Genomic DNA, 26,964 nt, shown 5'->3' with positions numbered 1-26,964 from the left:
ACTCATTTCCTGTCATCTCTCTACCACAATATTCTAATAAAAATATATTAAAATAAATAAAAATATATTAAAATAAAACTATAAACCCAAGTTTTGCCTTTTGATGTTCCAATTAGTTTTAAAGTGCATATGTACAGAATATTCATTAGTCTAATAGCATATATCTATTTTTCAACATTGCGTATCAGAGTGATCTTCAAAGCCACACACTTTCAAACCTACACACAGGGCCTTTTAATAAGTATTAAGTAAGTATTCAAAAACATTTTTATCCCTGCGGTCATGATGTGATATGACTACAAGATCAATTCAGCTTTGGATCTGTAAGATTTGCTGGATAACGGATTGGAGCAAAATGTCCCCTTGTTTCAATTTCATATAATTATCCTGCCTCTTCAGATCCCAGTCATTTATCCTGTAGGCTATTAGCCTGTTTTTACACAGACTTACATAACTGTCTGAAAACTGCGGGCATAATTTACCATAATGTTCTGTGTAGAGCGGGCACCGTACCTCTCTGTGTCATTTGAAGGGCTTCACTCCAAAATAAGGTTTATATTATAACATAAAAGGTCACATTCAGTCTGTATTAACTGTAGCAACACTGAATTAATTTGTGGTTTATACTGACAGACTATAGTAGAACAACACAAATCAGCTAAGGGTATTTTTTCATTTAAAATACAGAGACACTGACCAGCTTTGGGAGTGCAAGAGCCAAAATGCATCCTGATGTTTATCATTAGAAATAGGATACAATTTTGAAGGACTGCTGAGTGGTGCAATGCAGCTTTGATTGAATTGAGTCCCAGGTTTGCAGCAGCGTCGAAGGGATTCTGAGTCTGTAAAGTCTCTTACTCAGCAGAAATGTCCTCAAGAGCTGGTGCACTATGGGAGCTGCATTGGTGACGCCAGCAACAAATGCCATCCTGTAGACATTCATCATATCCACATAATGGATGCCCATCGTTTGTCCCCCACCTGCGTTATATTATCTCACTGAGAATAAACATTTTGTTGTCAGTGTAGATATTAGTGATATGACCCACCCATCCTCTGAGCAACAGACCGGATACAGTGTGCTGCCTCCTTTGTTTTATTTCTTCGTACTCAACAGAATTCATGGCATGTTGCTTTAAATTCACTGAAAACCAGCATTAGAGAGTAACTGATTCAGGCGGAGCTCTCTCCTCCAGCATAATTGGTCCTTGGCAATGCTGCTTTTCAGATTGCAGTGGTATCTTTACCCCTCTCTGCCCAATGTGCCGCCACACTTACTATAAATATGACCCATAAGCACGTCGTCATGCCGCTTTCTTCAGCTTGGGAGGCTTTTGAAATAGGCGTTATTTCTCAGCTGGCGTGTGGAAAGCGCATCACAGCCAGGAGCCTTTCCCACACTTCTAAGTGTGGCAAAGAGAGAGGGAGAGATGAAAAGAAAGCAGAGAGAGAGGGAGAGAGAATGGTTCTGGGAGGATGAAGCTTCCTGCAGGCTTTCATAGAAGACACCTGCCTGTCGTTTTCTTTAAAGCATCTTGCTACAGAGGTTGGCAGGCTTTCTGGCCAGGTGACACTGATGGTTGATTGAACTTTTATGCAGCAGGAGCATCCAGCAAGGGCCCTGGATATAGCACTGCTATTTTTGCTCTGATTTTCCTACTCATGTTTTATTCAGACCTGGGATGCTTCAGCACAAGCAGGCCTATGTGCGACCAAGTAGGGAAAATGGATGCTGGGCTGTTTTTTTTTTGTGATGCAGAGCTGTTAGTCTATCATATGATGGTCTGAAATGTCAGCAATGTGCTGTGTGTGCATGCATTCGTGCAATGGGTGTGGGGAGGGGGGTGTAAAAGAAAGAAGAGAGATAGATTGGAAGCGACAGAAACAGAGAACTGATACAAATCTCTTGCCACTAATTATCACCACTTTGTTAAACACTTTTGCTAATAGCCTCGAGTGTTGCTGCAAACAGATAAAAACATTACAAATTCAACAGCGTCTGCACTGGCTCCAGCCCATCTAGTTAATCTGAAATTCACTTTCTCCTTCGAAAAAAAAAGGACTGACAGCTCACACTGGTGATTGCAAATTCCACGTGTTCCTGACCTTGCAGTCACCTTTAGCTGCCTTTTGAATTCCAACAAAAAGTGGATCATCTGACTAGACCTTCGTCCGTGCGAGTGTATGTATGCAAATCATCTCTGAATGATTATCAGAGTAGTGAAACAGAACATAATATATCTGCACGCATGTCCTGTTAGAGAGGCATCAGTTAAATCTCTCCCAGCGCCTATGAAGCCTCTGATATACTGTAAATCCTTGAGTAAACTCTGCAGGCACACACACAACTCTGCAGCAGAAATTTGTCCCGTCCCACCATGCATCTGGTATGTATTGATTGTACTCTTTTGGACAGCAGTGCTTACAGTATACAGGGATTGCAACACAGAGCAGCAGCAGCAGCAGCAGCAGAGAGAGAAGCAGGGAGTGGTGGGTGGTGAATGAGTTGAGTTTAGCTCTTTTTTTTTTAGCTTTACGTGGCTGCAACACAGAGCCAGGCTTGAACACTGAACTGTGAGACAAAGAGTACATGTACATCTCCAAATACTGCGTGTGCAAACGTGCATGTCTGTGCATATTTACGTGTGTACTTACATCTAAATTTGCACCCATGTTTGATTCCTAATACAGAGTATGCATGTCTCATATGTGTGCGAATGCAGTATACACACTTGCGAGGGAAGAACCCTGCAATGCAGCCGAGTTTGGGCTCCAGCTTTGTCTATTTGCATTCAGGCCAGGTGTAATTGTGGGAGCTCCAGCCATTGGTGTCCCCACACCTCCACAGTGCACACAGCACCCAGCTGTTCAGCACAATTAACATCTGTACAGTAAGTGTCCTGTGATTAATGTCCCATTTGCCAGAGAGGATCTGGAAAGACCCTGAGCCTGTATGGACAAGCCGACCCATGTCAGGGCTGCAAGGTGCATTGAAAGACGCAACAATATCAAAAGTTAAAGTGCCATTCTAGATTGCAATATGCTGCATGATTCTGAAAGATAGCCTAGTATTCATGAGCTGTGCCTAAATTTTGTCATGACCAGAGACGTAACACATTACTACGGTTTTAAAGGCTCTTCACTGGCTTCCCGTTCATTTTAGAATCCATTTTAAAATTTTGCTTTCAGTTTTTAAATCTCTTAATTGACTGGCTCCTGACTCTTTATCTGATATGTTGCTTAAATACATTTCCTCCTGAAGATCCTCCACCTCTGGTCCACCAAATGTCCCCAAGAGTAGAACTAAAAAGTACGGTGATGCTGCGTTCTGTGTTGCAGACCCTCGTCTGTGGAACAGCCTTCCAGAGGATGTCAGACTCTCTGATTAAGTCGACAGCTTCAAACGAAATCCTAAAACCTTTTTAGACTTGCATTTTTGCAGCGTGTATTTGATTAATTGATATCAAACCTAATTTGTATTTTTTTATGCGTGTGTATGTGAGTGTGTGATCAAATCTTACTCACTCTATCTTGTATTGTCTTTTATGTGTGTTTTCTCATTTTATTATGCAAAGCACTTTGAGTTGCACTTACTTTATGAACTGTCCTATAGAAATAAAGTTATTAGCATTAGTATAGCGACCAAAGTGATCACGGTATCATCATAGTATTGTCCTAAAAGTCCTGATACACACACTGAAAAATTATCACCAAGTTTTATATTGGAAACACAGCACCATGCTCTTTTTGTCTGCATGAACATTAATCTAATAACATTGCCAATGCCTGTGTCAACATATGACACCATATAAAATGTGCATTAACATTAAAGATAGCTTGTCTTTGCTCAAGTGTCAGTGTCACTGAGGAAAAGGGACCAGTAGCATCACTGGGTTTGCCTGCTGTATGCTCTCTCTGTGAACAAAAGAACACCAAAACAAACCCATGTTGCGTGCCGCGCCTGCTTCCCAGAGACTGTTGCTAACATTGGTTTATGCTGGACAAAATTTACTGTGAGTTTTTGAAGGCTAATAGTAAACGTTGGGAATCTTATTGCGTTTAATCGCAAAACCGTTTACCGTTTCATCCATAGTCATAGCTAGAAGTAAGATCTATGTGCAGAACTTTGATTTTATCAAAAGTAAATAAAGATTACGCCTTTTTTTGGCTCATTTTTAGCACAATTAAAAAAGCAAAAAAAGAGAAGAAAATTCCTCCATGCAGCTATTCCTGTTTAGATAAAATTAATTTGTTAACTTAGGTTCGGGCGCAGGGCCACGCCTCAGCGTCACGTCTAACTACCTGCCAAACCTAGTCTGGGGCCGTTTAGTGGCCGTTTTGGTAAGGAACCGGAGCTAGGGCGAGAAAGACAGGATCCGGAATTCGATGGATGCGCCTTTCCATCAAAATAAAAGCACCAAGCTAATAAAAATGCAGTGAAACTTTTTAATTTAAAGAATATAATTTACAAGAAAAGCCCCAAGCCATTAAGTTAACCTTTTTCTTTTATTGTAAATCAATGGTGTGCCAGAATTTAAAGTTTTACTTTGGTGAACACTTTTACTTTGGTGAATTTGGTGAATTCCGGATCCGCTCTCGAGACCGGAACCAGAACCCAGACAAAATTCAGAGTGAATGGAAACCAGGCTCTTCGCCATACGTGAAGAGCCTGGTGATGCGAGGCTATGCCAAACCTACTTTTGTGATTGCTCCACCCACCCTCCATTTCCTCTCCATCATCCTCCCTACCTCATCCCTACCAACATTCCTTCATCCTCTTTCCCTTTCTCCCCCCCATCTCTTCTTATTTAATCAGGTGCATACCTCTCCCATGCCTCGTTCTAGGTACCATCTGGGGGGCCTGTAATCAGCTCGGATGGAAAAACACCTGAGATGGAATCCCCACACTGAGTCTCCCTCTGCCCGATCTCCAAGACATCCCTCTTCCACCTGCACCCTCCACTTACATCCATTCACCAGTCCTCAGCAACTAACTCCTGCTGAATTACAATTAAACATTTAAACACATATTGTTTTGGCGTGGTTCTCGCTAGTGAAATCACAATATAAAAGCATGAATGTGAAGTACTCGCAGCACAACTGTATCTTCACCAGGCAGTCAGTGAGTCCGTCTTCTGTCAAAAACAGTGCAGACATCTATTAATTTCATGGAGCATTACAAAAAAAAGGAGTAAGATACAGAGACAGACGGGATTGAGACACAAAGTTAAAAGGTTGTGTTGATTGTTTGAGCAAAGATGTTAGAAAACCCCGAGATGTCTGGTCTCTTTGGTAGAAAGATGTTCGTGGAAAATCAAAAGAGCTAGCTTCTGTAATTGGGAGAGTTTCTTGTGTGTTATCGTGAGTGTGCAGACAGAAAGCAGATGGGGCTGTAGTTGAGCTGCTGAATGATGAGCAAATAAAAACAAGCAGACAACCTCTTCTAGTGAGACGGATGCTGTGTCAGCAAGCAACGCGCGCACGTCGCACTAACAAGGGGCCAATATGCACGCACACTGACACGCAAATACACATGTTTTGCCTTTTGGGTATAAATTCAAAGACGAGATCCTGACGTAAACAATAATGATTGTAGTTCAACAAACACTGTAATCTCTCAGCTGTTGGTCCAGATGCTTCTTAACAGGCTGTAATGATTGAAATAAAACCTGTGAAGTAGGTCAACCAGCCCTCTACACCTACACCCTGTATGTTTCATGACCGGTGACACAATCGTTGATAGCTGCGCAGTAACTGATGCCATTATGTTGTTATGTCTTTGTGACTGTGTGCAGGGCCATTTAACTGTGAGGCAAATTAGATTAGTGCAGACGCTAAGCAGGTCAACGCAATAAAGCAATGTTTCATACATGCACCGTGATTCCATTAGAGGCCCATAGAGTATGTCATTTGTATGCTACAGCCTTGTCTCTGCAAAAAAAGTCTGACTGAATCCCAATAGACACCACTGAGCCACGCATGGGCTAACTAAGCTCGGGTTCAGCATCACAGAATAAAGCAAAGTATCAGCTGTTTAAACACTGAACAGTCGAGTTGGCTGCGAACCTTCGACTCATCTCCAAATCGCACACAAACTCGCCACGAATCAAAAACAAATTACACAACGCGGTCTCGTTGAAGCTGGCAGACGCTGGCGGTGTCTTGATTACAGCGGGACTGTGTTAGATACCAAAGTGCGTTTTCTGCTCTCTGTTCAGCAGCAGTTCATTGATGAAAACATGGACACAGTCATAAATAGAACATAAGGCTTAACCATTACAATGACCCTGAAAAAAGCTCAGAGAGAAACCAAAGCCATCGCCTTGTCCAGAACTACACAGAGATAATTGCTTAGTTCTTGTTTCACATCCTTGGCAGCCCTGGTCATTTATCATTATTAAGCACCTGGGCTCGCAACCACAAGGCTTTCGGTTTCCTTGGCAATAAGCAAGCGAAAGCCTGCTCCACTTCTTCAGGTGGAAGTGAGTCAACAGCGCTGTTGTACAAATCGCCCCCGTGCCATCCTCATGCTTTGTATGAGCTCGATGTAGAGTAGGGAAAGGGAAAAAAAGGAGCACAGAGACAAATGACAGTGTCCTGCCATTGACAACAAGCTTGTCTCCACAGGCCAAACAGCTCATTGGCATGAGTAGCCGAGAACTACAGAGGCTTATCTGAGATAAACATACTGGGGGGCTTTTTTTATTCAACATTCATTCATCCAGGGAAACACAACTGCTCTTTTCCAGCAGCGCCTTGGTTAGTGTTGCACAGCTGGGAGCTCGGCAGCTACATTTTTTAACCACGGAGCAGCTGCACTGGAGAACGGTGCGGCCACTTTATGACTAAAGTGATGACCCTTTGATCATAATCTCCTCAGCCCTGAGCGTCTTAACCAGTGGTTCCAACCTTTTTCATGTCAAGGAGCCTTTAATTGAAACACATTAGGCCATGTAACCCTGTTTGATAGGACGATAGGTTTGATCACTTCAGGGACTTCCATCTGAAAAGATTTTGGTTGTCAGATATGATTAAAAGCAGAATTCTACAGATGTCGACTATAGCTGAGGAGATAACTGTGGAGCAAGTGATAAGTCACTCTTATAACCAAGGGCGTAGATTTTCTTCCAACATTTGGAAGGACACATGTTAAGTGCAGGGTCTAGGGGTCGTCCCATCAAGAAATTTTACTGCATCCTGGTTCATTTTTATGCAACAACTTGGTCTTTTTCATGCATTCATTTATGGTTCAAATTAGGGATGCACTGATCTGATATGGAATATCGAATATCGGCGCTGATATCATCAAAATAGATGGATCGCGTATTGGAAAATGCAACCTATACCTGAGGCGATCCTTTCCCTATAAATCTATTGCGACGCCAGCTACGTCATTGTTTCATTTTATCTTAGGAAAGAACTGTGTCGTCATCAGTGTCTGATGCCTCTAGTCTTTTCTGTTCTACATGTAAAGGTATATAGCTTTTTGGGTCAACCATGGTTTCGGATCGGTATTGGGTATCGGCTGATACTCAAAGCCACAGCATTGGGATCGGTGCATCTCTGGTTCAAATGTTACAGTACCTTCTGCTTCAACTGTGCATATTTGCTTCAATCTTTTATTTTGCATTTTATGGCAGATTGCAACCATTGCTTTTGAGGTTACGCACTGCCACCACCCACTTTTTGCATCTTTTTGCATCAGTCACATTCTGGCAATTTGTTAAAATAAAAGTATTGCTACTATTTCGATGTTTGTATTGGGGTACAAATGCATGTGCCCCCCTGCTTATGACTCTGCCTTGGGCACTCACACTGTCCCCACATCTATAGCAAATTAAATAGTGAAAATAATGTATTTGTTGCATCGATTCCAAAGTCCTTCATAATCGCCCCTTCCTACCTCTCTGAGCTCCTTCATATCTACACACCCTACCATACTCTTAGATCCTCTTCTGCAATCCAACTCACATCACCACCACCACCATGGGTTCTAGAGCCTTCAGCCGCTCTGCCACCTGCCTCTGGAGCTCTTTCCCCCACGACATTCGCAATATCGACTCCCTTTCCACCTTTAAATCCGGTCTGAAAACACACCTTTTCAAGCTGGCATATTCATTCTGGTTTAATGGTGACAGACATATTGATACTTGTGCTTTTATACCTAATATTAAAATTATGGTTTGGTATGGTATGATTTTATAATCTATGGATACAATGCTGCTTGTTTTTTTAACTGTGTGCTGTAAGGTGTCCTTGAGTGCTTTGAAAGGTGCCTATACATAAAATGCATTGTTATTATTTCTGTTTTTTTCTGGGGACCCTTTGGAGCTCCCACAAGGATCCCTGATGCTCTGCTGACCCCAGGTTGAGAACCACTGGTCTAGATTGCTACTGTCCTCACTTGAGATAACACAAGTCAATCTACATTTAAACACATATGTGCTGAAATGATTAGCTAACTGATTGATTTGCAATCAAGTCTTTCAAGTGTGATGAAGATTTGCTGCATTTCTCTGCTGATGTCTTTGTAATTTTAGAGAGAGTCAGACAAAACAAGCTATTCATAGATGTAACTGTAAGTACTGGTGTGTCAAGATGGATGAGACTAATAAGAGAAAAGCAAATGCTGATTGTGGCTGCTTCAACCATCACCCCAATCCTTTTAATAAACCTTATCATGACTACCATGAGATCTGTAGCCCAGGCAGCTGGATGCAGCGTGTGTCTTAATAACACTGTAGTGCAAAAGATCTGAATCCTGTTGACTCAGTCAGCATAAAATGCCAAGTCACCATGGTAACAGGGGATGCAACACGCTTTGTAAAGGGTGATGGAGACAGAGGGCTATTCACCACGAGCATCATCGCGGGATCTATTTCAACTGTTTAAAAATGCGGCGATTAAAATCTACATCAAAACGCTGGGCAAACCGGATATCCCATCACATTTTGTACACCACAGTCAAAGCTTTGGCTACTACAGGTCACGTTGAAGCTTCTTCATATTATATAACTGCGTTGAATTACAGTGGTACAAATTACCCAGCGCTGACGAAACCAAAATTCACACATGAGCGGCGTTTAAAGGCTGTACAAAAAAAAATGCTGCTTAATATGTGGACTCCCTTGGTGTCTTTGCGTCAGACACGTCAGAATAACCACCAGCGTTAGTCTACAAAGTTGCATAACATTTCAGTCACATTTCCCCCTGCCTTACAAGAATATTCAGAGCTATCCATTAATAAATTATAGAGGGCTGCATTTCACAGGAAACTATAACACCAGTCCACGGGAATACAAGCCTGTGGGGATACTGTTGTAATTTTTCATCCGCGTAAACTAGGCGCGTATCTGAAGCTATGATCCCCCTCCTGGTCCACCCACATGAAGACACCAGGCAAAACATCTAAAAAAGATTTGGGGGGCACAGGACGGATGGATATGCGCCTACCTGTCCGCAGGTTGAAGGAGAGTCTGGCTTCAACAAGATATGGGGTATCGCTCTTGGAGCGGAGTCTCCGTATGGGTCTGCGGTCTGTGCTGCTGTCTGGAGTGGTCGCCATCAATTTGAACCAGTGTCCAGGGATGACTGCCGGCCGACTTGGGCAGACGCAGAACCACAGCCACTCACACACTGAGAGGTAGCTATTGATGGGGAGGAGGGAGTTCACACACACACACACACACACACACACACACACACTGAGAGAGGGAGAGGGAGGGAGATAGGGAGGCGTTGGTGGCATGGATACAACGTGAGGAAAAAAAATATAAGGATGGACATATATGGGCAATGTTATGCTCACTCCTCACATTTAGATCAAATGTATTGATTTGTATGTGGTCAACATTCATTCACAAACTGCAGTCACAGGCTTTACCTACTGATTTAGACACAGCCCACAGTCATGGAAGGATTCCTAAACGTGCCTACTGGGGGACAGGCCCAGGGGCCCAAAGTGCAAGGGGGCCTCCTGAGTCTAATCTGCAAACTGTCACTCATATTAACTTGTACTGACCAGGAAGAGTTTCTAAATGACCACAAAGATATCCAAAGGAGCTGCAAAGACACACAAAATACCTACAAAAACAAGCAAAACAACCACAACCCATCCAACGTATGTATGTGGGGCCCCTGTGGGTAGTAAATGGGCTGAAAAATGGGCCTTATTTGGGAATGTCCATGTGTTCCATATTGGCCCCATGCCAACTGCCCATATGTGTGCGTTTACCCGAGTGGACACCACATGGATCATGCTGGGGCTACCAGAATACAAAGTGGGTATGGGTTTGAAATGGGCATCTTATCCAGAGTAAAGCCACCCATGTGGGTAAATGTCAGGGGGCCAATATGGAGCCTGTGGACAGTCCCATATAGGGCCCATTTTTCAGCTCATTTACCACCCACATGGGCCCCACATTCTAATGCTGGCTGGGAAAGAGACACAAAATCGCAAAGCATGCATTACAACTACAAAAAGATGCAAACCAACAACACAAAATGAGGCTAAACAACCGTAACCATAGTTACTGTGCATATTATATTTGTGGGTTATTATAGTTACTTAAGTCACCATACTAATTTATGTGTTACTGAATACTGTGGCATATTTTGGCAGGCATAATTCCACATTATTATTTTGGACTTACAGATTTAATTTGTATTATTACTTGCAGCAACTATTCCTTTATCATTCAAAGCACTTCAACTATAATTTTACTTTAAATAAACACTAGTCTCAATTAGACACCCGGTCTGGTTACCATGTCATTCATTTTTATACTTTTTTTTTTGGATGTATAAAACCGGGCTGTTTGCTGCCTGCTGAAGCTAAGGTTAATTAGCTGCTTAGATCGTGCATGCAAAGATTCTCCACAAGTCAATCATTCAGCTCATTTTACTGAAACCATGAGCACCAAAGAAGACGGTAATTCATTCAGATTTACTGGGCTGGTAAACAAGAGAGAGGCAAAAAAACTACTACTACTTCATTCAAAACCAACATTATATAAACAAGTAATATTCACACTGGTTTAAATAAATACTTTGATTGTATTTCCCGTCTCTGCAGTGCAGCAGCTTTGTGTGAGAGGAATTAAAAGCCTGTCTCATATAAACGCCTGCCCCAAATCTAGTTTAGGCAAATAATAGCCCAGGCTACTAATTTAAATATTATGGTATGTTCATGTGTACCTTTAAATTGCTATTTTTAGTTAGTCCCCTTTGCCTCAAGTGAGAGTACGAGTAACTAGCTATAGTTCCTGTGTAACATTGTTTTGCAGGGGACAGCCGTTGACGTAACAGACCTGGGTTAACATGTGCTGCAGTTGAGAGTGAAGTTTGATATATGCTGTCTTGACATATGTTGGTGTGAATTAAAGAAACAAAACAAGAGAATCTGTCGCTTGCTTATTACCTACAAGCCAGAGGGACTGGAGAACGCAACAGAACAAGAAAGTAGGGTTACACTATACTACTATACAACTATAAGGTATGCCTCTTGCTCCCTTAGGAAACATGGGGTGGCTTCTGCATATCTGTGCCCAGGGGCCCATTGTCTAATAATCTGCCCCTGCCTACAGAAGTATTTATTTTATCCTGGCCTGACTAAAATTAAGTATTGGCAGTATTGTTGTGCAAAGTTATAGACTGATAACACACTTCAAAAATATGATTAAGTCTGATTATATATAATTTACAGCCTAATTTGTAAGAAAAAAACTATTAAAGATGGGAAAGCAATAATGATAATGATGATAAGATTACAAAATTTAACACTTAAATGTAATGGTTAATGTGAGAACCACAGAAGAAGATATGGGCTACAATAATATTATGGATGAATAACTGAACAGGCCTGCTGGAGGACCAGGCCCAGGGGACTCCAGGTGTCCGGCCTCCCTGTGGACTTTACTCGCAAAAAGGAGCTCAGATTAACACTTCCCGAGGCACAAAGCGACCAAAAGATGACAAAAAATACCTTAAAGAGGCACAAAATGACTAAAAGATGCATCAAGACTGCAAAGAGGTGTAAAAAAAACAATGTAAAAAGAGACAAAGCCACCACAAAGCCTGTGTATCATGCCCTATTGTCTCATAGTCCGCCCATGCTTAACATGGCAGACATTCAGTGGGGACCATTGCAGCTCTATGTGATGTGTGATCACTTCAGATTTTTTCTATCCCCGAAAAAGCAACACCATTTTGCAGCAGGGCAGCATAACACACAAATAGAAACGCAGTAAAAGCACAGTATGACTTTAATGGTGGAGTATGAAGTGCTCTCTCTCTCTCTCTCTCTCTCTCTCTCTCTCTCTCTCTGTGTCTCTCTCTATCTTGGGGAATGAATGAATCATCCTGAATGAACCACAGTTACACCTCTCCACCACCAGATGGCGCTGCTGAACTGCACTTTTTTTCCAGCTTAATGTGCATTTTTCAGCGCGCGGATTTACGACAGTGCGGCGTGTTTACGGCCTCTCTTGATAATTGCAGTGATAGAGGTAAACAAGCAAACTCGGCGTGACTTTCCGCTCCTAAAAGTGGGAATACCATAAAGAGAGGTAAGGACATTTGAGTTACAAAGGTAAGGTGATTTAAATGCGCATGTGTGGGTGTTGTTTTCAGCTGATATCACCTGTAAATAAACATGTTTGGATGCTAATGTGACAGAGCAGGGCAAGATTTAATCCCTATGTTAGCTAACTCGCTTCACGATGCTAAAGGCGACATTATGCTAACGTACATTTTAAGAGTGTGTAAAGGACTGTGAACGTGTCAGCTAAAGTTAAATACCTTTACTGTCAAGATAAAGACATGAAGTTGCAGGTTGCCTCACAGGAAAACGGTGTGTAGGCGTTTAAAGGGCAAACAGCGGCAACCGTGATGCAACTTAGCTGTTAACACGCGGAAATATGCAGAATATGTGCATAAGTATTTGACTCAGATGGATTTCAGTCTTTATGCATTAACATGGCAGCCTGCAAAACCTGTTTAGACACAGTAGGCAAGTCCTGTGTGTTCAGGCTTGCATGCTGGGCGCACCCAGTTATCTTATTGTCCTTGCTAGTTTGTCTTTGTAGGCCGTTTTAAACCTGCCTCTCATTTTTACTTTCAACCCATATTTCTAAACGCATTGATAAAAGTATTAGTGCCAATAACCAGGCTTCCTCGGCTCTGTTGCAATGGCAGGGTAGGAGATAAGAGTGTCACTGCTCTGATTGCTCAGCCTCAATACGTGCTTTCCTGCAGATATCCATTTTCAGTGGCTCTCAAATGGTGTGCTTTGGGGGGTTTTAAGATAACCACACAGTGTTATTGCAATATTCAACTGGGACTAAACAAAAATGTATGAATGAATATGTAATTGACTGTAGCAGTATGTTGTGTACACCCATTTCTTAATAAAGAAGCAAACTCTGCCCAGAAAATGAAATTAAGTTAAGTTAAATTTGATTTAATTTAATCTAGAAAGTAGCCAAACAACACTGAATGCTGCTGAACTCACACAGCCAGTAATATCTAATATTTATACTTACATTCAGTGCAATAACTCTATACATTTATATATTTTATGTGCAATAATTTGAACTTATTTTATGTTCACAGCATATGTTGGCACTACTTGTGTGTGTATGTGAGCATGCGTGTGTGTGAATGATATCTGATCCCCTCCTTTATTATTTATTTATTACTTTTATAATGATTGCCGTTTTATTCCGTGCATTGAATTTTGTTGTAATTATTTACAATGACATTTTAAACAAGAAATTGAAATGAAAACCTTCACAGGGAACCTATTTTTTTTCACCGTTCACACATGGGAATCATTATTTCCCATTTAAATTGATGTGTTATTGGTGCTTTGATGTAATTTTAAAAGGTTTAAAATGAATTCTTCATGAGTTATAGTTGGTTGGCAATTGTTATTTGATATGAGTAAAAAATACAAACATATGTCATGATAAGAGTGATAAAACACATTACAGAGGCTGTTGTGCATGGTTATAAATACAGGTGTGCCATGAGATTTTGGCATTCCCTTTGGTGCGCTATGGGCAGTTTCATATGTTGAAGTGATGTTATAGTGAGGCAGCTGCACATACACAGGCTTAGCTCTATTGAATTCCCCATTTAAAATAACTCCAAAGTGTCATATCTCAGAGCACTGTTGAGTATGTGCTTTTCCCACCTATCACTGCAACTACTGATGAGTAAACAAAACAAGACGGCATGTTCTTTATGGCCACACTATTACACCATGTGCATATAGGCATATGATTGAAATTGCAATATGGCCAAGTGCAATATCCAAATTGCAGGAGTTGGAATTTGTTGATAAAGGTAAAATGTGACTGAAGCATTGTGGTGCTGCAGAGATGGTCTGGCCTTCTAATCATATTCCAAATGTAAGGGAACATGCGTGTTTGGTACACCAGCAAAAAATCATATTAGCATTTTTATATTTCTTTTGTTCAGTGAAAATGAAATGCAAAAATGACCATTCCCGCTAAAATTGTGACTCATTTTGCCATCACAGTATCTGTCAAAATAATCGCAATATGATTTTCATTTTGCATAACATGCAGACCCACATATGTCTCAAATGTAGTGTGACGTATTTGCTGTCCTTGGGACCTTTGTGTGGGTTTGTTTGGATGCACATCATGAGTTTGTGAGGAAGAGTTAAGTACAGAATAGTCATAATGCATGTCGTGCAGACCACCAGGTTGACGACTAAAGGTATGAGTTAAAAGAGGGACTTCATGATAATTTCTTGTCATTTTGTGTTCTCTTTCTTCTGTAACAATAGTGACAATGCTGCTCCAAAATCGAGCTGTGTTTGCTCTTGGTCTTCGCATGTGCTCCACTCATGTGTCGAGAGGACATTTGGTGGATACAGCGAGACCCAACTCAGGTAAGAAAAGCAAAAAAAGACTCTTAGATTCATATAATGCTGATTTGCTGCTGTGTCAAGTTAATATTGGTGCATCCTTCTTGGCAGGCACTGTGCATAACATAATTATTCAGTGAAATGTTCAAATTGCATGTTTTTGTGACGCCTCACAAAAAGGTACAGACACATAAATAGACCTCTTTCTCAAATCAGTTGTTCCTGATTCCACTAATGCAAAGTCTGTGACTGAGACCGAAAAACACTTTAATATTTCTACATGTAGTCTCAAAAAAACTTAAACCTCTTACTAAATATCACGACAAGAAGTTAAGAATGATCAGTAGTAACAAAACATATCAAGACAATTAAAAAGCACTTAATTTTCTGTTGCTTTTCTGACAGACATGTCTGAATTCCGCGAGGTCTTTTCCAAAGCCAAGCACATAGCAATCATCACAGGGGCCGGTGTGAGTGCAGAGAGTGGAGTACCAACCTTCAGGGGAGAAAATGAGAAGTGGAGAAAGTGGCAATCTCAGGTAATTTCTGAAAAAGCAAAACACACACACTTCTGCGCGGCTGTATTATTTATTTATTGTCCTTTATTTTATTTAGGTCAAAGTTTAGTGTTTGGTTTAATTTCCAGCTGTGGTTCAGAGTTGTTGCTGTGAAGTGGGTGTACTTAATGTTTACATAATACATCTTCACAGCTCAGTGGATTTATCTCAGCAGCAACAGCCAGTAAAGAGAGAAGTGGTGTATGTTGCATAATCTGGATGCTTGTCGTGGGCTGCAGCAAGACTTACCTCCAGGAACGAATTGAAAATAGTCTTTCATACAAAAAAAATCATAATCTGCTCCCTAATTTAGGTGTTTAAACTTAATCTATGCTGCTTTTAGCATCTGTGCAATTCCTGCCTCTAAATCTTACCCTTATGATTGCTACCCTCTACCTAAAACATGCCTCTGTTGATGCATCCTCAGGACCTGGCGACCCCAGAGGCTTTCTCCCGCACTCCGTCACGGGTCTGGGAGTTCTACCACTACAGAAGGGAGATGACTTTGGGCAAGAAACCCAACACTGCCCATCTGGCTATAGCAGAGTGTGAGGCCCGGCTGAAGAAGCAGGGACGCTCAGTGGTCGTCATCACCCAGTGCATCGACGACCTGCACCGACAGGCTGGGTCCAAACATGTGCTCAAGGTTCACGGTGAGACTGAAATAGTGAAATTTCACAGGAAGTTTTCTGTTGCACTGAGTACTAATTGTATAGGAAAAATAATAAAAATAAACTGATGTGTTTTTCTTTTGAAGTTTACGATTGAACAAGTTGCCATCTGCAGACAAAAATGCTGAGGGAGGGTAAAATAAAAAGACGTTAAGGTCCAGTGTGGAGGATTTATGTGTATATATTGGCAGAAATGGAATATTATATAATTAGTATGTTTTCTTTAGTGTGTGAAAACAAAAATCATTGTGTTTTCGTTACTTTAAAATGAGTTGTTTATGTCTACATAGGTCCTCGACCATGGCGATTGCCATGTTGCACCGCCATGTTTCTACAGTAGCTCAGAGCGCACAAACCAAACAATGGCTCTCGATAGGGCCATCATAGTTTACGGTCCCTTGAGACCTCTGCGGATAATCTTACTCCTCGTGAAAACCTTCTGAGCGTCTGGATCTTAAGTTATTGGAGAAAAAGGTGAGCACACATGAGCAGTTGCTAGGCTAGCGGCCCGTCTTAGACATGCCAAATGTCATCGTCAAAACACCGATTTTATTCAGTGTTTTTACTGGTTTTAATCACCTGGTCCGTTTGTTATGGAGAGGAAGAGGCCTCTGCTGATAATTCGGCTCCCAGTTACAACCTAACACTGAAGGAATGCTAAGCAGGAGAAGTTTCAGCTGGTTGCAATCTGCAGTCCCCGCCACAAGATGCCGCTAAATCCCCCCAAGTCTTACACACCGTTCCTTTAATTTATCTATCAGGATTAATAAAAAAAATAATGAAGCAGACTCTAACTGAAATTCTGAAGCCTCTCTGTAGTCAGTGATTACTGGAAGCTATGATTGCACCATTGTGTATCCACTGGTTTTACTGGAATATGGAATCATTTTGTGATTCATACTGTAGTTGTTGGTCTTTCAAACAAACATCCCATGAGCCCACAGAGTTTAGTCACTTATTTAATGTCAGTACACCAACTCCAAGAAGTTTGATGACATAATTTGAAGAGTTGATTCTCGCATTTCAATCTTAACAAGACAGCTTTGTCTGACTTTTCTGTTTTCACACCGTTTTGGGGCGGATTGTGGCAAAAGTGCTTGTTTTATTTGCTAAAATCTTGCTTTAATTAACTGTGTATGAGTCAGAAAAACAAAACTATCACTGTCAACAAAGTCTGTGGTGAGGGAGATGTTTTCTGTGACTCCGGCAGGCCTGAATGAAAAACAGCTGTGTTTTGCATGTGTAACCGCAGGCAATCTGATGGAGACGCGCTGTGTGAGTTGTGGACATGTGACCGTGAACAAGCGAAGCCCCATATGCGCTGCCTTAAAGGACAAAGGGTAAAAGGCAGCACCTCTGGAGTATACACACACACACACACACTGATAAACATGCAAGATTTGTAGGCTGATCTCGTCAGGTTGACCCCAGCGTGGGTACAGTGTCATTTAACTCGCTGTGTTTGTTCTCTTAACGTGCAGCTCACCTCACCCAGATGTTGCTGATGCCCAGATTCCTGTGGATAAACTGCCAAGGTGGGATTACTGTCACTTCATATTAATAACTTCGAGGTCAGATTTACTAAGCCTTTGGCACTGCTTTTCTGACGCACAACACACCTTGCGTTTTCCCTTATTAAAGGCAGAATGGGTCAGATTTTCCTTAAATGTGATGTATAGAGTCGAGCACAGTTGGCACTTTGTTAATTTTTAACAGGGGGGGACACCCCCACCATGTCTAATGTCTAACTTGCGTCATGATTCAATGATTCTGTGCCACTTTACTGGAGTTGTACCTTGTATGGTTTCATGTAACAAACTAAATAATTGAACAATATTTTATTTTCTGTGCCCTCAGCTGGTTTATAGTGGGTGCGTTTGCTCAAAAGATTCCCCGTGCTTTGTCTCACAGTGCTGCTCACATTGCCACTTATAATTGCCAGTATCTCTGATCATATGATGTGACCTACTGGTTTTGATCTGCCCAAGGGAAGAATCAGCATCAGAGTCTGTTCATTCCTGATCAAAAGCTCTATTTTTTGTTTTCTTCGTATCTCCTTAGAACACGTCATGTGAAATTACTTCTCTCTGATTCACTTACTTCTCTGACTGTTGTCTTTGGTCTCGTCTCCCTTCTGTGGCAATGCTTATGGGAATGCACAGATTTAAATAGATGAGCAGGATTGTCAGTTACTGTTTGTAAAAACGCTCGCCAGTGAAAGTAAAATTTGCATGTATTTTCGTATTTGCATGTTTTGGATGCTGTGTCTCTTGGATGCCTGCTGCTTATGGTCTGGCACCTGGTCGCTACCTTTTTATAAAGCAAAGGCCTCACCTGAGCGCTGTGGGAGTACGCACCCATAAACCCATAACCCATAAAACTCTGCAGAAATTCAATTAAAATGTAATAATTCTCAATGATTTATTGGTTATGGGATAGGATGATGTCAGGGTCTGGACTCAGGGGATGGAATAGGATGGCAGGTTAACAGAGGGGATGCATTTTTTTAATCTGCTGTGTGCTTGATGCGTCAACCTTTATGCAGCGGTGCCTAATTCGCAGGGTGTGAGGGCGGGACTCTATAAAAACATAGCGACCATGTGCCAGATCATAAGCAAGGAGGAGCTGTTGAGCCGGGGAGGAGGGGCCAACTTTAAATGTTGTGTTTACAAACTGCATCCAAACCTACTCATTCTGCCTTTAAAGAGGTGCACCAGCCTGAAAACACAATTTACCTGTCATCTTTGGTGCATTCATGGCAGCACTGAGGTGTCTCTCTCCTCTATTTATACATGCATCTGAGGGAGGATTGTGCAAATATCAGGAAGAATTGTGAGCTAATTTACATGAAAAATTCCCTGCTGTTAAAGAGCAGGTGCAAGGATGTTAAAAGGGAAGGTTGTGTCGGGAAAGAAAAGCATTAACGAACCTGCGTTGCACAGAAATCTATGGCAGCAAACAAGTCATATAACAAAGGAACAAAATATCTGAACATCCCATAACACCAAAAGCAAAGAGATGACAGTTTGTGGTCATTAAACATTAACTTAACGTTCAATTAATGGTGGAATCTCAGTGTAATACCAGTTGTGCTCTTCAGATAAGAGAGATTAAGTGGAATTAATTTGGTATGCTTGTGAGACATGAGTTCTATTAACCAGCATCTCCACCCTCCACCTGCTCTGCTTTGAGCTGCTGCTGGACCTGCTTCTCCTTCCTGCTCAGCGCCCTCTGTGTCCCAGCTCTCCCTCACCACCTGTTGCAGTTCCTTGTGCATCTAATTAAGTTCCCCCTATTCTTTTTTATTCCCTTAGAATTTGATTTAATGAGTATTCCATTAATGAGATAAATACAAGCAATAGATCTTTGGTTTTCTGGGCTAACAGTGTCATCATTTTTTAAACTTGCACCCTCCCTCTCTTTCACTGATAGAATTTATGTTGTGCTGGTGTAGCAACAAGCTGCTGCTCGAGTAAATCACTGTGAGTGCAAATTCAATGAAGAAAATATTTCTATGGAGCTCTGCCCCACAGGACTTGGTTTTATAATGGACTGAGGTAACCTGGGATTTACACTCAATCCCCATATAAGTGATGGTGGAGTCAGGGCTTCCATGTGAGGGTAGTGGTTTGCTATGAAAATTCTGACTTTCCCCAGGGACCTTAGGCTAGCAACTGTTGCTAAATATGGCCAAAGTGTTGCACACTCACAGAGTTTTAGCTCAAATGCACATACAAAAAAGGAACATGGGTTATACTGTTGAACAATAAAGAACAGCAAGAAAGTGATGCTTTCATTCAGTTGTCAGTCATGTCAATCACTGCTCGTGAATTTCAGTTAAACTGTCAAACTAGGCAGCACTATCAACTAGAAAAGCACTCAGAGAGTGCAGACCTCCGCCAAGTAGGTGATATTCCCTCCCCCTCTGCATCAGATTTTGCAGCCTGCATCACAATTAGGTTATTTGCATCACTATGATTATTAGGGTATATATGCCTTCACCATGGAGACACTGTGGTGTATTTATTTTGTTTTTATTTTGTACCAACACAGAATATAATGTTTTTTTGTATTTTTCACTTTCTTTTTTCCCAACACAGAACATTAATTTCAACTTTAGAATTACAACAATATTTAGCAAGTAGAACAAGACATGCTTTCCGGCCACCAGACGGTGCTATTTTTACCGTCTTTAGAAATTGGAATTGCTGCTGAGGCTGTCAGACGATAGACTTTATTTATTATTTTATCCACTTTGCTTCAACCAATCACCACCAAAATTTTATCGTTTATTCCTTGTCCCATTATCCACCTTTCCTGAAAATTTCATCAAAATCCGTTCATAACTTTTTGAGTTATTTTGCAGACAAACAAACAGACCAACACTGGCGAAAACATAACCTCCTTGGCGCAGGTAAATATGTATCAGGATTCTGTTAAATGTCAGATGTCTTAGAGAGCTCCAGCACATACTAGGATATGATGTTCCTAACAGTTGTTTGGTGCTTTATCTGTGTACATTCCCTGAAGAAAATATTATTGCTAATGATTGATATTTGATCACAATATTGCTAGTAGCAAGCAAGAAAGCTAACTTGGAACTGAGGTAAAGAAACACCACCAACAAAGGGCCAATGGCTAACACTTGTGGAAGAAATCTTTTTAATAGAGAAATGTAAACACATACTGAGACTACAAGAAGCACAACTAGAAAGAAAATCGGATAAATGGATTCTATACAAGGCTCAAAAAGACAACACAGGATTGGAATGATAGTCAATATATGTAAAAATGTGTGTTTACCCAAGAAGTTTTTGTTTTGTTAGCTTTTATTATTTTTAAATAATTTTGTTATCCTGTTGTAACCGACATGTCAGTGTCACAAAAAATATTTTAATAAAGATTTAAGTGAAAAAAAAATGTCAGATGTTTATAGAAAGATATTTTAGTGTACTGTTTAGCTAGAAAATTAGAGAGTTTGCTCCAGCTGGTGGGCGGTGCTTAGTTATTGGCCTGACTGATTCCAATGTAGCAGGTGGGTCACAAAACGTCTCATTTCACAGCTAAACAGTACACTAAAATATGTTTCTGAAAGCATTCTATTAGCGCTGTCTAGTTTGACAGTTTGACCGCAGTTCATGAGCCGTGATTGACATTATTGACAGCTGTGTTAGACACATCTCAGCTCTGATTGGCTGTTTTAGTTAAGCTGTGGTGGACTCTAGGAAGTGTCATTCGAAGCAGTACGAGGAGGAGGAGGAACATGATTTTTTTCACAGACTATCTGTCCTGCTGTGAAAATTCAGCAAATATAACAAGAAGTTATTTTTAATTTCTACATCATCATCATCATTCTTTGTTCTTTATGGATTTTAAAAGTCAAGCATGTTGCACCTCTGGCCACACAACAAGTGCAAATACATATGTGTGAATTTACACCTTTGTGTCGTGGCTAATTATTCTTTGATAAATGCAGAGTAACACAATTAATCTTCCGACTGTTTATCGCTGCTGTATCAAGGTGCGGCGAACCTGACTGCCACGGTCTTCTGAGGCCCAACTTGGTGTTTTTTGGAGAAACCCTGGACTCTCACATCCTGACCAAAGTGGAGAAAGAGATGGAAACATGTGATCTCTGTCTGGTGGTGAGTCATCCTCATGTTGACATGCATACATGTCATATATTCTCCTCTTGTGTAATATTACATAAAACAGTGTTTGTTCAGAATCAAGGACTAGAGCTGAAATACAATACTGTACATACTGTAGATCTTAAGCTGACACCGGTGTCATCGCTCCCTGATGTTAACCTCTAGGTGGGCACGTCTTCAATCGTTTACCCAGCAGCCATGTTTGGCCCCCAGATTGCATCGAGGGGCATCCCGGTGGCGGAATTTAACACAAATCCTACTCCAAAATCGGAGTACTTCACGTAAGTAACTGAGTGTTGAAAAAGATGCTGCCTGTCTGGTTCTATAATGAATGAAGTTAGCATGAAAATACATGAATTAAAAGGCAAACTAGACCGGTGGATAATGATGCATGCAAATGTTGGTATGTAGTGCCATCCACTGGCAGCATGAGCAACATTCAGGCCCATTCCCAGTATTTGTTAGGTTGAATCAATGGGTGCATCCCATGTCTCTTATTTAACATTTTCTCGCCCCTCGCTTTAACCAGAAGTCGCTCTGGTGCAGCATCTTGAAGGCTGTGTCAGAGCTCTTATTTGTGCTCTGATGAGCGATGAGCGAGGAGATAGAGCAGCTTGCATGTCTTTTATCGGCCAGCAACCCTTTTTGGATCTCAGTTACCCATCGGACTGATCTGATCACAACATCACAGGAGTTTCATGCCGGACTGAAGACAGATTAAACTCAAGTGTGTCACTCGCAAGTTTAACTTACCATCTAATAAAAATAAATCAGCTGTTTAAATTTCTGCATTTATTAGACAGATTTTTTCTTTTTATTAGCTGTTATTTCCCCCATTAACTTTCATTATAGATGCAGTTGAAGTCAGAGTCTTTCTGTCTGCTAGAAACGCTTTTGACATCATTCATTGTCATATCCATTCAGTCACACGTGAGGCCAATAATTTGGAGTGTCAGGTTTGATAAGTTACATAATATTTTCCCTAAAACATTTAGCATAATAAATCATTTCCAGTGTTCAGTGATCACCATAATCATATTATAGGTTATAAAATTATGAATTCACCACCATTTATGAATAAATACAGAGGCAAAAAATGAATAAATAATGTAAACGCATTGAGCAGGACACAGTTCACAGTATAAATAAAGAAAGTAGGTTATTTATGTGCAGGTGTTTGTCAAACAGAGAGAAGACACTACCGCTTTGTGCCTGTATTACTACACATGCAAACACCACCAGCTCTCTACTGCTGTTGACGCCGACTGATATCTGATCCATCTGTGATCAGCTGCGGTGTCACAGGAAACGGATGTTGCTTCATATGATGCTTTAGAGGCAAGGAGGTCTAATTTCTAGGGGTGGGTGATATGGCCTTAAAATAATGTCACAATATTTCAGGGTATATTTGTGCTAATGATGTTCTTAACAATATGACAAATTGGTAAAAAAAAACCCAACAACACATATCTATATTATTAATTTAGGAAAATGGAATTGCAATAAAACAAGTGATGTAGTTTTACAGTTTGCCTTCAAATATTCAGTAACAACTACACTAAAATGATCTCTCATTTCTTTAGTTTGTAAACAACAACAGTAACTCAGAGTGAGATTCAGATTTTGTGTACAATATAAAATCTACCACTAATTCCACATTTAAACAGCTCTCAAATACAAAAAATGTCCCCTGGGATCTATTTATATAAATCAACAGGTGATTTCCTTCTTTTATTAAAATCCTAAATGATTGAGTTTTTTTCCCACAGTCTGGACCTTTATGCTCTGCCATTTCTCCTCTAATCATCACACTGTAACCTGTGACAGGCTGTTATGATACCACAACTATCACACATTCACATATATGGAGTTTACTGTCGAGCTGTGAGCGTCACTTAGGTTCACATTACCAGAGGTTTATGACAAAATCACTTGACGACACCGACTTGAGAGAGGAGAGGGAGAGACGCTGTGCTGCTGCCAGAGGAGCCGCTGAATGAGTTCCCTCTGAATCAAAATAGCTAAAAGAGTCTGAGAAGTCCGGGGCTGTTCATAAAACATTCAGGACGCCACAGTTTATTCCACACTACTGAAGCTGCTCCTCTTTGTGGAACCAATGCAGTCTGTAATAATTTCGTTTTCAGCCATGCTTGTTATTGCCGTGGGTAACAGTATGACTTATAATGATATGTCATGAGTACCACAGTAAGAATTTTTTAATTCCATCTACATAAGAGTGACATGACACTGTCATAACTATGACATAACACTGTCATGAACTTGTCATAAACATTATGTACATGTCATAAATGTTTATGACTGCTGTCATTAAGTGTCATTCGGTTTTTGTAATGACAAGTTGACATTGTTTGGGTTGTCTTGATTATGTCAACTTGACATTAATCAAAGTGACATTACCAGAAGTTGTCTTTGTCATGACAAGTTGACATTAGATTTGTTTGGGATGTCCTTATGATGACAAGTTGTCATTAATCAGGATGACATTACCAGAAGATGTCTTTGTCATAACAATAATAATTATTATGTCAACTTGTCATAAACACAAAAAAGGTGCATTTCTTGTTAATGTGAAGTTGTCATGACAATATGTCATCCTGGTTAATGTCAAGTTATCAAAGTAAGGACTTTCCAAACATATTTAATGTCAACTTGTTATGACAAAGACAACTTCTGGTAATGTCACTTTGATTAATGTCAAGTTGTCATAATCAAGACAAGCCAAACAATGTCAACTTGTCTTGAAAAAAACAAAATCCAGGGCAACTCTTCTCTGGTGCAAAAGTTAAAAGGCCTTTATTAAATGGCTAGTTCATGATGAACATTAAAATCACCAACATGTTTCGGCCATGCTCACTGGCCGAAATGAGTGCATTGTGTAAAGGGAGTTTTGCTTATATGCCTGCAGTCTGGCAAATGGAGTGCTGATTGGCTCCACCTATGTCTGAGTAGGGCCTCATTTAGGCCACCTGTGAACCCTGCAGCTATATGCCCTGATGAAGGCCAGTGAGCATGGCCGAAACATGTTGGTGATTTTAATGTTTATCATGAACTAGCCATTTAATAAAGGCCTTTTAACTTTTGCACCAGAGAAGAGTTGCCTTGGATTTTGTTTTTTTCAAGATGTTCTACACTTCCTGACCAAAGAGCACCTTCCTGGATACCATGATACTGCAACCCACATGAGCACTTAATCTGCTGTTGTCTTAATGTCAACTTGTCATTACAAAAACCGAATGACACTTAATGACAGCAGTCATAAACATTTATGACATGTACATAATGTTCATGACAGGTTCTGTCATAGTTATGACAGTGTCATGTCACCTTTATGTAGATACCTTCAAGTAAAGTGTTACCGAATTTTTCATATGATATTAAAAATGATACCAGTAACAGAATGAGATGAAATAGCACACCCCTACAAAATGTCTCCAAAAACATAATTCCTTGCGTCACCTCTTCTCGCATGGTTTCCTTGTGTTTCTCCGTGCATCCACAATGGTGGGGACTAGACTCAAGGAAAAGACGCAAGTTCAGCAAACATGGAGGCGATTAAAGAGACATGGGATGCACAGAATGAGTGAGCTTTCACCTGTTAACCTATAATCCTCACCTTTTGTTGTCTTTTCTGTGTGTGTGCTGTGGCTCAGGTTCCATTTCCAGGGCCCATGTGGAACCACGCTGCCTCCAGCTTTGGCGCGGCATGAGTCAGAGGTTGTTTAAAAGCTTGTTTGTAAAGAGAACAACTTTACAAACACCAACCAGTGGCTTTTTCTACATACTAATGCAATCCAATGCTGGGCGGAGTCCGGGGGGTGGGGAGGGGGGGTTCATATCATATTTTATTCCAAATGTTTGCCTTAAAAGCAGTTTAGCTCTCATTGCTTGGTAGCGGGAGAGTTAAGCTTAGAATTAGCTTTTTAAGACTTTGCAATGGGTCTCTTAATACTTGAATATACTGTATAGCTTAATAAACTGGAAATGGGATATTGGAAATTTGTCGCTTTGAGTTAGGCAGGAGCGGTGCGGCTTGGTATAAGAAAGGGAATGCACTATGTATGTAATTATTTGCATAGGATAATATCTCAGATATCAGCAGGTATCTTGCAGATGCTGGTGAGGGACTGTCACATTGCTGTGGATTAGAACATACTCCTCCTGGTGCCAATGGAGAACATTCCTCTTTTCTCTTTCCACAGAATGAACAGATGTACAGAGCGGAGCATAATCTTGTGCCTTTCAAAACTGTTTACACAACCTTGACCAAACGCTCGCTTGAAACCTCAAGTGCAAATCAACCAATGTTACAGAGATGTAGTCAAGTGTACAGAGTTTGCTTTGGACCAAGGACAGAGAGGGTAGAGAGGGAAAATGTTGTCTCTCCAGTCCTGGTCTGAATCAGCATTATTCCCTTCTCATGCTCTTTGAATGTGTTTATCATCATATCAGTATCCTGTAGTCACATGTCATGAGTTAGTCATGATATATTTTTACATGTTAGAGTCTGTATTCAAAAACTATATGTGTTCAATAACTGTATATGGAATATGTGTAATAATGAGAGCAGTCTTATATTTGATAACATGATTATATTTTTTAACCACTGTTTTGCCCTTAAATATCGGGCACAATTCATTATGATAAAAAAAACAAACTGCCAATGCAATTAAACAGGACGTAATAATTAAAACACTAAATCTACATTTGCTGTTTTGTGTCTTATTGTCTGCATTGAAAAAGCATCTGTGGCTTTCTGAAGGCAGAGTGGAGCGTGCTGTGCTGTGTTTGCCCAAAATGAACAGTAGATGACAGCATGTAGCTTTCCATCCCAAGCGCAGATTTTACAGTAACACATAACTCTGCTTCGGAAGGCACAGAAAACATCTTTGTATCTGCTGAGATTCTTCTCTTAGGGCGCTTAAGTCAGCATTTCCTCTCACTAACGCACACTAAGGCCATCAGTGTACTCAGATTCTTTACGGCTGAGCCGAGGAAACAGCGTCTGCCTCAATCATGATGCTGCTGAAAATGGAAAAAGCAGTCTACGACACAAGGTGGCATCTTTCCTCCCTGCTGAACTCTCACAGAGATCTCAACACGTTTAATGTTCTTATAGTAGTGTTGTCACAATACTGGAATTTCTAACTTAATTATTTATTTATTTTTTT

At 40.7% G+C, this 26,964-nt stretch overlaps 2 protein-coding genes across 2 annotated transcripts in view; one reads left to right on the top strand and one right to left on the bottom strand.

Moving 5' to 3' along the window:
• The window catches only part of LOC117271850 (phosphatase and actin regulator 1-like), a 71,957-nt gene extending 62,323 nt beyond the window's left edge, over positions 1-9,634 (bottom strand). Inside the window, exon 1 of the mRNA XM_078173385.1 lies at positions 9,454-9,634. Coding sequence (XP_078029511.1) covers positions 9,454-9,565 — 112 coding nt within the window. The 5' untranslated portion in view covers positions 9,566-9,634. The remainder of the gene's footprint in view (positions 1-9,453) is intronic.
• Positions 9,635-12,420: 2,786 nt separating this feature from the next.
• On the top strand, positions 12,421-26,497 carry LOC117272340 (NAD-dependent protein deacylase sirtuin-5, mitochondrial-like). Its single transcript, XM_033651210.2, has 9 exons — positions 12,421-12,566; positions 14,816-14,920; positions 15,302-15,435; positions 15,881-16,106; positions 17,377-17,464; positions 17,606-17,659; positions 21,646-21,769; positions 21,941-22,056; positions 25,447-26,497. Exons 2-9 carry the CDS (start codon positions 14,821-14,823, stop codon positions 25,517-25,519), a joined length of 915 nt encoding a protein of 304 aa, XP_033507101.1. The 5' UTR covers positions 12,421-12,566; positions 14,816-14,820; the 3' UTR covers positions 25,520-26,497.
• The last annotated feature ends 467 nt before the right edge of the window (positions 26,498-26,964 follow it).

This window comes from Epinephelus lanceolatus, chromosome 12 (assembly GCF_041903045.1).
Source record: "Epinephelus lanceolatus isolate andai-2023 chromosome 12, ASM4190304v1, whole genome shotgun sequence".
Taxonomy (NCBI): Eukaryota; Metazoa; Chordata; class Actinopteri; order Perciformes; family Serranidae; genus Epinephelus; species Epinephelus lanceolatus.
The sequence above is the reverse complement of the archived record's forward strand: the minus strand, read 5'-3'. Positions and strand labels throughout refer to the sequence as shown.